The 14,079-nt window shown below is 39.8% G+C and overlaps 1 protein-coding gene across 1 annotated transcript; it reads right to left on the bottom strand.

The window, feature by feature from the left end:
• Positions 1–11,469: 11,469 nt before the first annotated feature.
• LOC127092941 (protein MAIN-LIKE 2-like) lies at positions 11,470–12,896 on the bottom strand. The gene is made up of 3 exons (XM_051031831.1): positions 11,918–12,896; positions 11,743–11,833; positions 11,470–11,658 (listed from the first exon to the last, which is right to left on the bottom strand). The coding sequence occupies exons 1-3, from the start codon at positions 12,583–12,585 to the stop codon at positions 11,470–11,472; spliced, it is 948 nt and encodes a 315-aa protein (XP_050887788.1). The 5' UTR covers positions 12,586–12,896.
• Between the last annotated feature and the right edge of the window lie 1,183 nt (positions 12,897–14,079).

The following is a 14,079-nucleotide window of genomic DNA, read 5'->3' as shown; positions in this document are numbered from 1 at the left end:
ACCTTTAGGGTTGAGGATTATCTTTTTTCAACCTTCGTGGTTGAAGAACCTTTTTCAATCTTCGGGATTGATAACCCTTTTCAACCTTTAGGGTTGATGATCTTTGTTTCCAATCTTCAGGATTGTTGAATCTTTTTCCCCCCATTAGGGTGATGATAGACTTTGTTTCCGACCTTTAGGGTTGATGATCCTCTTTTTCCAACCTTTGTGGTTGTTAAATCTTCTTCCAAACATCATGGTTGTTGAATATTTTTCGACCTTTAGGGTTGATGATCTTTTCTCTCCCACTCTCATGGTTGTTGAAACTTTTTCCCAATCTTCGTGGTCGATGAACTTTTTCAATCTACATGATTGACAAACCTTTTTCCCAACCTGTAAGATTGATGACCTTTCTTTTTCAAACCTCCGTGTTCGACTTTGTTTCCAGTTTTTGAACTGATGATTCATTTGTGAAACCCTTTGTTTGCAAGGATGTGTTTAAACTTATGGGCTCCCTAATTAACATATGTGGCCTCAGATTTCATAAAATAATAAAACATACGATTCAGCATTGAGATTCTAGTTAACAGACTTTCGGTGTCACACGGGTTGTTATGACATCCAATTCTGCGCAGACAAGGATTATGCAGAAAAATGTAAGTGCAGTAAATAACACGAGTAATTGTTTACCTAGTTCGGTCCAACATGACCTACGTCTGGGGGCTACCAAGCCAGGGAGGAAATCCATTATTAGTAGTATTAATTCAGACCTTAAACCAACTGTTTAACCCTATCACTTAATACCTACCCAATGCAATTTCAATCTTACACGAAGATCAGAGTTCCTACTCACTCCCCCTCAATCACCTCAGTGATTACTACCTTTAATCAATATTAAAGACAATTTTGAAGTCACACTTCAAACAACTCTTGATTGTGCTTAACAGCTTTAGTCAAGATACACAGCACTCACGCTTAAAAGCTTATAGTGACACAACACTTACAACTCAATGAACACCCTATACCAATGCAATCATCTACGTGATAATAGCTTGGCTTACAAGATATGTCTAATACAAGACTCACAAAAATACAGCAGTGAAGTATGATGGACACACTAAATCTTCACGCCTCAAAATCCCCAGTTCTGAATGAAGGAATGACTTCCTTTTATATTGCAGCACTTGGGCCTTGTACTTGTATTCTCCTGAATTTAAGGTCACGCGAGTTCCCCTAAATTCAACATCTAGGTTACTAACAAATAGGCTATTTGTTAGGTTCATTAAATGTAGCTTGGTTGTTGGTTTCCTGGATTTTCTCTCAGCTGTTGAATCCCTGAAGAATAGCCTGAGAAAAATGCTGAAACAGAAAAACTAAACAACCTACAATATAGCATACGCTGTCAGGAATGAATGTCACAACATTCAGTTTGACCTTCAAGTCACTAACCATATGCTAAGTCTGTTTTTCCTGAAAACAGACTGTATAATTTGTTGTACTGTACAGAATCAATCTGTCCATGCTTCAGTATCAGCGTACATTAATAAATGTCAAAACATCCAATTTTGACATTCACACATAGAGACTTACATCAGGTCTGTTATCCTCTTGATAAGCAGACTGACAAAAAATACTGAGTTATAGTAGAACATCACCTGTTCTATTCCTCAGTATCTGCTGACAGGGATGAATGTCATAACATCCAGTTTGACATTTAATAGATCCTGTATTAGCTAATCTTGCAGTACACTACTCAGAATGTCATGACATCAGCCAAGACATCAGAGTACAGCTAGATATTCTAACATACAATGCAGTCAAACAAACATCTCCACAGCATGTCATGACATCAGTCAAGACATTAGAATCCAGCTAGTGTTTTACCATACAATGCAGCCAATTAAACACCTACAAACTCCCCCTTTGACAAATTTTTGGCTAAAACACTTTGGTCTCACAACAGAGTCCATAGCAGCGGAAAACATACATCTAGCAGGAAATTAACCTAGCTAATACACTCAGAGTTGCAGCACACTCACACACATGGAAGTTAAATAAAAACTTCACATATTAGCACACATACAGAAGTTAAATAAAAACTTCTAATTGCAGCACACATATACACACTCACACTCATTAGAAGTGGAACACAGCTGCAGTAGGGGAAGGAATCTTGAATCTGTCATGAATATCTGTTTTAACAAAACAGTCTGTTGTCCTGGGGTATCACCTGTTACTCCCCCTTTTTGTCAAAAATGTTGCCAAAGCAACACCTTAAATTACAGACCAACTTAACATTAACAGAATTACACACACAAGACAGAATTACATAAAATGATTTATTCCTCAGCCTCATCATCAGCCTCCTCATCAGAACTGGCCTCCTCCTCACCCTCAGAGCTTTGCCTGGCAGCTCCATCTGTATCCTCAGCAGACATCTCCAATTGAAAAATCAGCTTTTCCAAAGCGAGCTTCCTAGCCTCCAGCTCTTTGCAAGTCTCTCTGAGCACAGCAATGACAGCAGCTTTATCTGGTTGGTTGCCAACATTGGATGTTTCTCCTGATGTCATGACAATGTCAGGGACATGCTTACCCAGAAACAGTTTGTAGCTGAAGGTCAATGGACTCTCTCTTCTTTTCACAAAGTCATTGTCTGTCAAGATGTTTGGGAATTGATTAAGCACAATGCCACATATGAGAGAAGGAAAGGCTATAGGTCCCTTCACACTAAAACTCCCAGCATGTTTCATGGTCTGATCAAAGATGTAGGTACCATAGTCAAACTTTGCCTTGGTTCCAACAGCATAGATGAACTTTCCATGCATCACAAACACAGTTGACTTGTGATTTATGGGCACCCAGTTGGCAGCTCCAACTTTGTGTAACATGGCATACTTTACACTGAGTTGGCTGGCCACCAGCTTCCCTTTAAGAGGCCACTTCCGGACTTGATTTGCAGTGATGACTTGACAGATTCGGTTGTCAGTCACTTCAAGCTCTGGTTGCACCACATCTGCTCTTCCCAAATACAGATTGATTTCTGAGGGAGAGAAGGTCACACACTTGCCACGCACATAGACCTTTCTGAATTCTCTGGACTTCCCATCTGCACATTCCTCAGACAAATTGACAATGAACTCCTTCACCAAGGTCTCATAGCACTTTGGGAGTTGAGTCACAATTCCCATCAGCCCTGCCTCTTTGATAAGGTCCACAATCTCCTTACACTCCAAGGCATTCTGAGCCAGTTCCCTCTCCAAAGCCAGCCTCTTGTGGTAGACATACTTCCACCTGTTCACACTAGAGGCAAAGTGGAATGACACATTGTCAATAGGTACCTCTGGAACACTAACAGACAGCTTGCTAGAAGTTGGCTTCTTCTTAGACAGGGATGTTGTGACATCACATGGGACATCCGAGTCAGACTCCACCACAACAGCCTTGGTCTTCATTTTCTTGGGCACCTCTTTGCTCCAAGATTTTGCAGGTCCATGTCCTTTCCTTTTGCGTGCACTCTCTGTCACCTTTTGCTTGGGAGAGGCTGTCTCATCGACCTCCTTGGTTGGGGACCTCTGCACCACAGTCTTTTTCTCCCTCCTAGTCCTAACCCTTTTGGCTATGCTAGGAACGACTGAGAGATGAAGCGACGGAATGTGGAACGCTTGTTGCACGAGTAAGGTCTATTAATTTTTGACCACTCAGAGTGCACTATTAATTGTTTAATAAGTTGACTTAATAAACAGTAGCTAACTAACTTCATTAGTTGCTATAATTTCTCAGACGTACACCTTCCCTCTTTGCCCCTACCATTGTCAAACTGAGTAGCATACAATGTCATGACATTCTGGGTGACATTGTACTCAGTCTGCATCAGGTTCATCCATACCAGTGATGACCACCTGCTACCAGAAGCTAGGTATTTAGCTTCTACAGACGATAATAATACACACATCTGTTTATCCCTTGCTACCACACCATTTGTATGATGACCAATAGGTGCCAATGACTCACAGCTTTCAATCAGACATTTTCCACAGTCTGTTCTTTTATCCAAAGACAGATATGGGATTCCTCTCATTGCTCCCTTGGAAATGCTCTTCTTCATTCCTTTTACATGAAGTTGTCCAAGACTTCCATGTCCCAGCTTCCCTTCCTGCTCTCCCTTGGCTAAGGGGCACTTGGGGAAGTAGAGTGAGTCTTTAGATTTCCATAGATAGCAGTTATCTTTGGATCTGGCTCCTCTCATCACTTCCTGATTGCAACCATTCAACACCACAGATCCTCCCTTAGTGAATTCCACATTGAATCCTTGGTCACATAGTTGGCTTATGCTGATGAGATTTGCAGTCAGTCCTTTTACTAACAGTACATTACTCAGTTTTGGAGCTTCAGGACAATCCAGCTTACCAACACCCTTGACTTCTCCTTTAGCTCCATCACCAAATGTCACAAACCTGGTGGTATGGGGTTGTAGATTCACTAATAGGTTGCTCATCCCAGTCATATGCCTTGAGCAGCCACTATCAAAGTACCAGTCTTGTCTGGTAGGTGCCCTTGGAGATGTGTGAGCTAATTTAGCAACACATTGTTGATTCTCAAGGGAGAGATTAAGCTTAGATGTCTGCTGCTTAGGTTTGACTTGAGGTGTCTGATTCGCAACCCATTTTTGTTTCTTAATGGGGGCATTATGCTTAGACGCCTTCTGCTTAGGTCTGACCTGAGGAGTCTGGTTTGGATAACCATGCAGCCTATAGCAGAAGGGTTTTATGTGACCGAATCTACCACAGTAATGACATCTCCATCTCTGAAATTTCTTCTTTTGATGTTTACTCATTCTGATTCTCTGATGTTGAGACATCGGATGTGACTTCTGCTTGAATTTCTGAACTCCAGCCTTAGAATTTTTGAGTTCAAATGAAGAATTCTTAGCAAAGCCTAAACCAGACATGGTTCCTGACTTCTGTCCTTCCTTTAGAATCTCTTCCAAGGTGTCAGTTCCTTTATTCAACATTCTGATGGATTTAGTCATTTGGTCTAGCTTAGAAGTCAGCAAAGAAATCTCACCATTCAGACCCTCTATGACTTTCATCTGCTTCTGTTTCTCAGCTTCCAGCTCTTTGATGAGTTTCTTCTGCTTTTCTCCTTGGATACATACTTCTGCACTTTTAACACATAGTTCTTTATATGAGGCAGCAAGTTCATCCAAGGTAAGCTCATCTCCGCTTGAGTTATCCTCTGAGGCACAGACACTGGTCAGAGCTATGACATGTTTAGCAGATTCTCCTTCAGATTCACTCTCAGTGTCTTCTTCTGACCAGGTGGCAGATAGCCCTTTCTTTTGCATCTTGAGAAAGGTAGGGCATTCAGCTTTAATATGACCATAACCTTCACATCCATGGCACTGGATTCCCTTGCCTTGAGTGACCTTTTCTTCATATTTTGACTTTCTACTGATGTCATATGAAGAGTTCTTGACATTAGGTCTACCCTGTTGATCAACCTTCTTTATGAACTTGGTGAACTGTCTTCCAAGCATGGCTATGGCTTCTGAGATGCTTTCATTTCCTCCACTGTTTCCTTCTTCTGAATTCTCTTCAGTATTTGATACAAAGGCTATGCTTTTGTTCTTCCTTTCAGTATCCTCACATAAGCCCATTTCAAAGGTTTGGAGAGAACCAATGAGCTCATCCACCTTCATCTTGCAGATATCTTGAGCCTCTTCTATTGCAGTGACCTTCATGGCAAACCTCTTAGGTAATGACCTGAGAATCTTTCTTACAAGTTTCTCTTCAGCCATTTTCTCCCCTAAGCCACCAGAGGTGTTTGCAATCTCAAGAATATTCATGTGAAAGTCATGAATAGTCTCATCCTCTTTCATCCTCAGATTTTCAAAATTGGTGGTCAACATCTGAAGTTTGGACATCTTCACTTTGGAGGTGCCTTCATGAGTTACCTTGAGGGTATCCCACACATCCTTGGCCAGCTCACAGTGGTGCACTAGTCTGAAGATGTTCTTACTTATTCCATTGAACAATGCATTCAAGGCCTTAGAATTTCCAAGGGCTAATGCCTCTTGCTCCTTGTCCCATTCTTCTTCAGGGATCTGCACACTAACTCCATCCTCACCTGTCTTCGTTGGATGTTCCCATCCTTTGTTGACAGCTCTCCAGACTTTGCTATCTAGAGACCTTAAGAAGGCTATCATACGAGGCTTCCAGTCATCATAGTTAGAACCATCCAGCATGGGTGGTCTATTTGAGTGTCCTACATCCTTGTCCATGGTACTAGAAAGTAACTTCCCTATATCTCACCCAGAACTTAACAGGCGGGGTGCCTGCTCTGATGCCAATTGAAATTCTAGTTAACAGACTTTCGATGTCACACGGGTTGTTATGACATCCAATTCTGCGCAGACAAGGATTATGCAGAAAAATGTAAGTGCAGTAAATAACACGAGTAATTGTTTACCCAGTTCGGTCCAACATGACCTACGTCTGGGGGCTACCAAGCCAGGGAGGAAATCCACTATTAGTAGTATTAATTCAGACCTTAAACCAACTGTTTAACCCTATCACTTAATACCTACCCAATGCAATTTCAATCTTACACGAAGATCAGAGTTCCTACTCACTCCCCCTCAATCACCTTAGTGATTACTACCTTTAATCAATATTAAAGACAATTTTGAAGTCACACTTCAAACAACTCTTGATTGTGCTTAACAGCTTTAATCAAGATACACAGCACTCACGCTTAAAAGCTTATAGTGACACAACACTTACAACTCAATGAACACCCTATACCAATGCAAACATCTACGTGATAATAGCTTGGCTTACAAGATATGTCTAATACAAGACTCACAAAAATACAGCAGTGAAGTATGATGGACACACTAAATCTTCACGCCTCAAAATCCCCAGTTCTGAATGAAGGAATGACTTCCTTTTATATTGCAGCACTTGGGCCTTGTACTTGTATTCTCCTGAATTTAAGGTCACGCGAGTTCCCCTAAATTCCACATCTAGGTTACTAACAAATAGGCTATTTGTTAGGTTCATTAAATGTAGCTTGGTTGTTGGTTTCCTGGATTTTCTCTCAGCTGTTGAATTCCTGAAGAATAGCCTGAGAAAAATGCTGAAACAGAAAAACTAAACAACCTACAATATAGCATACGCTGTCAGGAATGAATGTCACAACATTCAGTTTGACCTTCAAGTCACTAACCATATGCTAAGTCTGTTTTTCCTGAAAACAGACTGTACAATTTGCTGTACTGTACATAATCAATCTGTCCATGCTTCAATATCAGCGTACATTAATAAATGTCAAAACATCCAATTTTGACATTCACACATAGAGACTTACATCAGGTCTGTTATCCTCTTGATAAGCAGACTGACAAAAAATACTGAGTTATAGTAGAACATCACCTGTTCTATTCCTCAGTATCTGCTGACAGGGATGAATGTCATAACATCCAGTTTGACATTCAATAGATCCTGTATTAGCTAATCCTGCAGTACACTACTCAGAATGTCATGACATCAGCCAAGACATCAGAGTACAACTAGATATTCTAACATACAATGCAGTCAAACAAACATCTCCACAGCATGTCATGACATCAGTCAAGACATTAGAATCCAACTAGTGTTTTACCATACAATGCAGCCAATTAAACATCTACAAGCATGCATCTCATGATCTTCATAGTACATATAAAATCACCAGCAGATGAACCTCTAAAAGTCAAAACTTCCATTCCATATTCCATCTACCATCCCTATATCTCATACAATTGTCCTCAACGGGAAAATTTTCGGATACTTCGATATTTAATCCATCCATACCTTGAAAAGTCAAAAAGCTCTCGCAACTCGACCATTCAGGTCTAAGCTGATTAAATAGGGGCAGTTGTCGTACCCCAAAATTTTCCCTCCCCTTTTTATCTGACCTACGACTTGAGATTCATCTGTACTTATTCATGCCTCACTCATATGCATTCATTCATGTGGACCCTTGTAAATCTATAGTTTCAAATATCAGTAGCTTACGAGGTTAGGGTTTGTGCATGGGTCAAACTCCTGGAATATGTTTTGGCCATTCATCTAGTGAAACCATAATTTGCTTGACTTCTAAGATACGGATTCAATGAGGCCACATATTGACCCCTTTTATCCATCTGAAACCCTAATCAGGGAAGGGATGACCCTCGGGCGCCAGGTAACTTAAGTTATCATCATAGGCTTAGTAGAAACCTTGATTCATTCATATATATGCCCACGTGTTTGATGTTTCATCTGATTCAAACATTGTCTAGGCCATTGACTTAGGTCTTTTGGTATGTGCAAATGCATATACCCATATCTCTTGATTCACTTCATTCATATGGTGTTGATGATCAAGGGTGATTGATCCACTTGAGTATTGGTTCCTTTGGTTCATTCATTGTTTCTTGAGCATTAATTAGTGTTTCATTTGAATTATTTCTTGTGAAAACCCTAATTCAAGTTTTACAGTTGACTTTTAGTCAACTGTTGACTTTTTGGTCAACTAGTTGACCAAAGTAAACATCACTTTATAGGTCCATTAGAATTTGTCATTTGATCATTCACATTTGATGTAGCAAGCATTGAAATTTATTAACCATTAATCTCATTTTCCCTATCTATTTGGTGCATCCAATTCATTTAATTTTGATCATTTCAAATATTTTTAACCGTTCAAAATCATTCAAAATTAACATTTAAATTCCATAATCCATCTTCTTTTACAATTCAAATTTATTCATAAGTCTTCCATAAGCACTCAATACATAAATTAAAAATTCAATACTACCTTGTCCATGGTTCACATTCAATTTTTCCTTCCATGTTGAACATTACCACATTCAAGTTTCATTTCTCAATCCAATTCAATTTTAATTAAAACTTTCAATTTACCTTCCATGTACAATATTCAAGCCAATTCATATTCATTTTACAACATTCTCATCCAAGTTACAATTTTACAATCCAAAAACAAGCCATGAGTTAATATCTAACCTAAGGTTCTAATATCTAACATAAGTTCCTAAAACATTAACATTCACCATACTTCTTCATGACTAAGGGCCTGTTTGAAATGCATCTTAAAAACTCTTTTTTAGTTTTTGAAAATTTAAAATTTAAAAACTTGTTTGAATATAATGTTTTGCAAAAGTATTTTTAAAAACTCTTTTCTATTTTAAAAGCAAAAAAGTGAAACAGTTTAGTTGTGTTTTGCTTCTTATTTTTTAGTTTTTAGTATTATAAAACTTGAAGAAAAAATATAAAAATTTATAGTTTTCATTAATAACATTAATGTAATTTTAATAATTTTAATATTTTAAAATTAAAATAGAAAAACGTATTTGAGTATGTTATTTTTTTTATTTATGCTCTTTTTATGGGATTTTTTACCAATATACCCCACTTTTTCAAATAAATTCCCAAAATAACCCAGTTTTCAAAAAAATTCCCAATATACCCCACTTTTAGAGGGAGGCGCCAATTGGATTGGCGCCCCCTCTTAAAAATTGCAAGGAGGCGCCAATTGGATTGGCTAGGGCACCTGCCCTAGCCAATCCAATTGGCGCCTATGTGTAATTTTTAAGAGGGGGCGCCAATCCAATTGGCGCCTCCCTTAAGAAAGCCTCAAATGAAAAAACTTCCAACATGAAAGTTGTAGATCTTTTCAAGACAATGAATTTGGATATAAATTTTGCATCATTTGGATTTTTTATGAGAAAGTTATGGGCAGTTGAAGTTGGACTTCTGAGTTTTTTAACTGTTATCTGAGTCATAATGTTTTGTATTATTGCATGTGTTTCTTTTAGGAATATGAATTTTTGTCCAACATAACATTTGAAGTAGACATCTTAAATTTTCCATTGCACTTGGTCCCACCTCAAAATAATTAAAAATGACTGAGTTAGGTCCCTGCGAACTTGACCCAAAATTAGGGTTTCTGTCAAAACAAGTGTATGTGAATTTTGCCAAAAGGGACCAACTTCAAGCCCTTTAGTTTGAATGATAAAAGCCTCAAATGACAAAACCTTCAACATAAAAGTTGTAGATCTTTTCAAGATAATGAATTTGGACTAAAGTTTTGCATCGTTTGCAATTTTTATGAGAAAGGTATGGGCACCTGAACTTGGACTCTTTGACATTTTATCTGTTATCTGACCTATAATGTTTTGTATTATTGCATGTGTTTGTGTTAGAGTTATGAATTTTTGTCCAACATAACAAGTGAAGTAGACATCTTAAATTTTCCATTGCACTTGGTCCCACCTCAAAATAATTAAAAATGAGTGAGTTATGTCCCTGCGAACTTGACCCAAAATTAGGGTTTCTGTCAAAACAAGTGTATGTGAATTTTGCCAAAAGGGACCAACTTCAAGCCCTTCAACATAACAATAACAAGTCCTTGAATTAGGGTTTCTGACCTATAAATTTTTGTATTATGATATGTGTTTATTTTAGAATTATGAAAGAAACCTAATGTTTGGAGTTTACACAAAGATAAATTTGACATAATACGAATTGATATTAATAAAATTTGGATTTTACACAATGAATCCTAATGGTGATGACCGGGATCACCTAACCGACCTCTGGTCCCACATCCCCTAGCTACCCTAACCCTTGGCCCTAACCCACGTTGACGATTCTGCACCGGTGGTTGTTCATCTGATGGTCCAGGAGCGTCATTACCTCCTACAGGAGAAGATCCGTTGAAGTATTCAGCCAACTCAGCATAGTCTTCAGTATTCAATGATGGTGTACCGGCGTAGCTGAGCTCATGACCCATGCCAGAGAAGTTGGGGTGTGGTTGACTCATGGATGGGCGACCAGGACGGTTGAAGGGGGACATGGGTGACAATGATGGGTCTAGGAAAGGTTGGAAAGGTTGTTGGGGTGTTTGGAAGAGATATGGTTGTGGGATGTTTTGGTATTGTGATGTTTGGGGTTCTTGGCTACGGTAGGTGATGGGGCGGTTAGTGTTTTGGGTAAGGAGACTTTGGTAGGGTGATGGTGTGGGTGCGAAGCGATGTTCGGTCGAAGGTTGATGGTCCATTTGTTGGTGGTGGTATGGGGGATGTTCTTGGTTTTGGGGTTGGGTGAATGGCATGTTTTGGTTGTATGTTTGTGTGTTTGTGGAACGGAAAGTTTGTCGGATAGGTGGTTGTGAGTAACCGGGCTGAGAATGTTGTTGGGGGTTAGATGTTGAGCCTTCTTGTGTGTAACTTGTCTGGCGTGGGTCGTAGAGGTACATATCATCGGCGATGAATTGAAATCCAACTGATCTATACCAAGCCATATAAGTACGACTTGGTTTTACCTCATTTGGCATGACTGCGTCAGTTAAGACATGGTCATGACGGTGCTTCCACTTGCGACACTCTGATCTTGCGAAGGTTTGCCAAGGGTTGTAGTTCCATTGGTCGTTCACTTTACGCATATGTCATTCTCCTAGGCTAGCTGGGGGATCTGGGATATTCTGGACCATACCAAACTGCAGCTTCACACGATCGGTATTGTGCAGCTCCACTGTTGTGAACCGTATTATCGGTGTGCATGTTGTCCATACGGCTGCGTCTTCAGGGTTGATCTGATGCTCATGATCCATATTAAGGTATGGACGCCAAATGAACTGAAATGTTAAAGACAATAGGATTTAAATGAATGTAGAAAAAGTCAACATAATATGAAGAAATAATGTAATTATTTTGCTTACGTCTGCCGGTCGAAGGTGATCCAACAGGTTGCGATATTGAGTAATACAGTGTCTCGGACATCTTTTGTAATTCATACCGCGTGCCGACCATCTACACCAAAAAGTTAAAATAAATTATTTATGGGTAATAAACTGTAAGGAAGGAAGTAAAGATATAGCAATTTAAACAACTTACTTTTTTGCATATGGAAAAGTGAAGGGGTTGTTATTGACCGGTGCTAGAGACGGTAGTCTTGACCATCCCCATGCTTGTAGCAAAACAGCACATCCAGAAAATGTAGAAGTATCTTTGTGGGAGTTTTTGCACAAAGAACTATAGAGATAGGCTAGACATGCGGATCCCCAACTATAACTACCTATTCTATCTATATGTCTAAGTAAAGGTAAGTACATAATATGCATGCTAGAACCACTACCTTCGGGAAATAAAAAGGATCCTAGTAACAACATAATGTAACACCTAGTTTTGATGATTCGAGCATCTTCGGTAGAATGCTCATCTAAATAAAAACTATTATAATATGACTTTAGGCGTGAAAGTAGTATACCTTGTCCCCTAGCATTATCATCTAACAAATCAGTGTTTAAAAGCTCCATGCAAATTGAATTTGGAAAGTTGGTCTTACCATTAACAGCTTTGCCTTCAATTCGTAGTCCTAAAAGCATGTAGACGTCTTCTAACGCCACGGTACACTCACCGGTTGGAAACCAAAATGTGTGTGTCTCTGGCCTCCATCTTTCGCATAAGGCTAGAATGAACTTGTTATCTATAGACCAAGACATAATTTTGCTAAGGTGACCAAAACCGGCGAGTTCAACATAAGGTTGAATCATCGGGTCCATTGGGACAAATTCGTGGACTCGAGTGCGAAACCTTGAGACATCCTATAATAGAAATAATGTAACACTTGACTAAGTCGGTATTTCAAAATAAAATGGGGTTGGTGGAGATGAAACATAAAAAAGAAGTATAAGAAAAAACTTACGTATGTCGCGATGTTTGCAACTGTTCCTCTGTGTGCTTCGCCCATTGTGAGTAAAGACATATTGTTGGGGAGTTGGTGTAGATGAAAATGGAAGATTTTGTTGAAGATGAAATTGTAAAAGAAGTAATGTAGATGAAGTAGTGAGAAATGTAGATGAGGTAGTGAGAATGTTGGTGTGGAAGAATTGTTGAAGGAGTGGATCAATTTATAGGCAAATGGAGGAGTGCATGGAAAATTGTGTTTGCATGGTGTCTCCACCTCATTTGGCGACCATGTACAACATTAAGGAGGGGACGCCATTCAAATTGGCGACACCATAGGGTACATGCATGCAAGGCTAGTTCTGAATGCTTGGTTTCGAGGACTGACTACATGGGGGCGCCATTCAAATTGGCGACCATGTACAACCCTTAAAGGTAGGCGCCAAACCAATTGGCGCCACCTTCTGCATGTCTGACACGTGGCATTGTTGTCTCCTGCATGCTGAACAAAACACTTATGGATGGCTTGCATGATTGACACATCATCTCTGACCATCTTAGGTGTCCGACACGTGTCTGTCTTGTCTCCTGTATGCTGATGACTACCTTCTTGATAGCTTGCCTGGCTGACACATCAACTCACACTATCTTGCAGGATTGACACATCATCTCAGAGACGTGGCTCTCTAGTATCCTGCATGCTGATTACTCACTTCTGTCTTGCATGACAGACACATCAAGTCTTGACTAGCTAGCATGCTTAGGTGTCCGACACGTGTCTGTCTTGTCTCCTGTATGCTGATGACTACCTTCTTGATAGCTTGCCTGGCTGACACATCAACTCACACTGTCTTGCAGGATTGACACATCATCTCAGAGACGTGGCTCTCTAGTATCCTGCATGCTGAATACTCACTTCTGTCTTGCATGACAGACACATCAAGTCTTGACTAGCTAGCATGCTTAGGTGTCCGACACGTGTCTGTCTTGTCTCCTGTATGCTGATGACTACCTTCTTGATAGCTTGCCTGGCTGACACATCAACTCACACTGTCTTGCAGGATTGACACATCATCTCAGAGACGTGGCTCTCTAGTATCCTGCATGCTGAATACTCACTTCTGTCTTGCATGACAGACACATCAAGTCTTGACTAGCTAGCATGCTTAGGTGTCCGACACGTGTCTGTCTTGTCTCCTGTATGCTGATGACTACCTTCTTGATAGCTTGCCTGGCTGACACATCAACTCACACTGTCTTGCAGGATTGACACATCATCTCAGAGACGTGGCTCTCTAGTATCCTGCATGCTGAATACTCACTTCTGTCTTGCATGACAGACACATCAAGTCTTGACTAGCTAGCATGCT

This window comes from Lathyrus oleraceus, chromosome 6 (assembly GCF_024323335.1).
Source record: "Lathyrus oleraceus cultivar Zhongwan6 chromosome 6, CAAS_Psat_ZW6_1.0, whole genome shotgun sequence".
In the NCBI taxonomy this organism is placed as follows: domain Eukaryota; kingdom Viridiplantae; phylum Streptophyta; class Magnoliopsida; order Fabales; family Fabaceae; genus Lathyrus; species Lathyrus oleraceus.
Note: the sequence above shows the minus strand (reverse complement) of the source record. Positions and strands in the feature narration are given on the sequence as shown.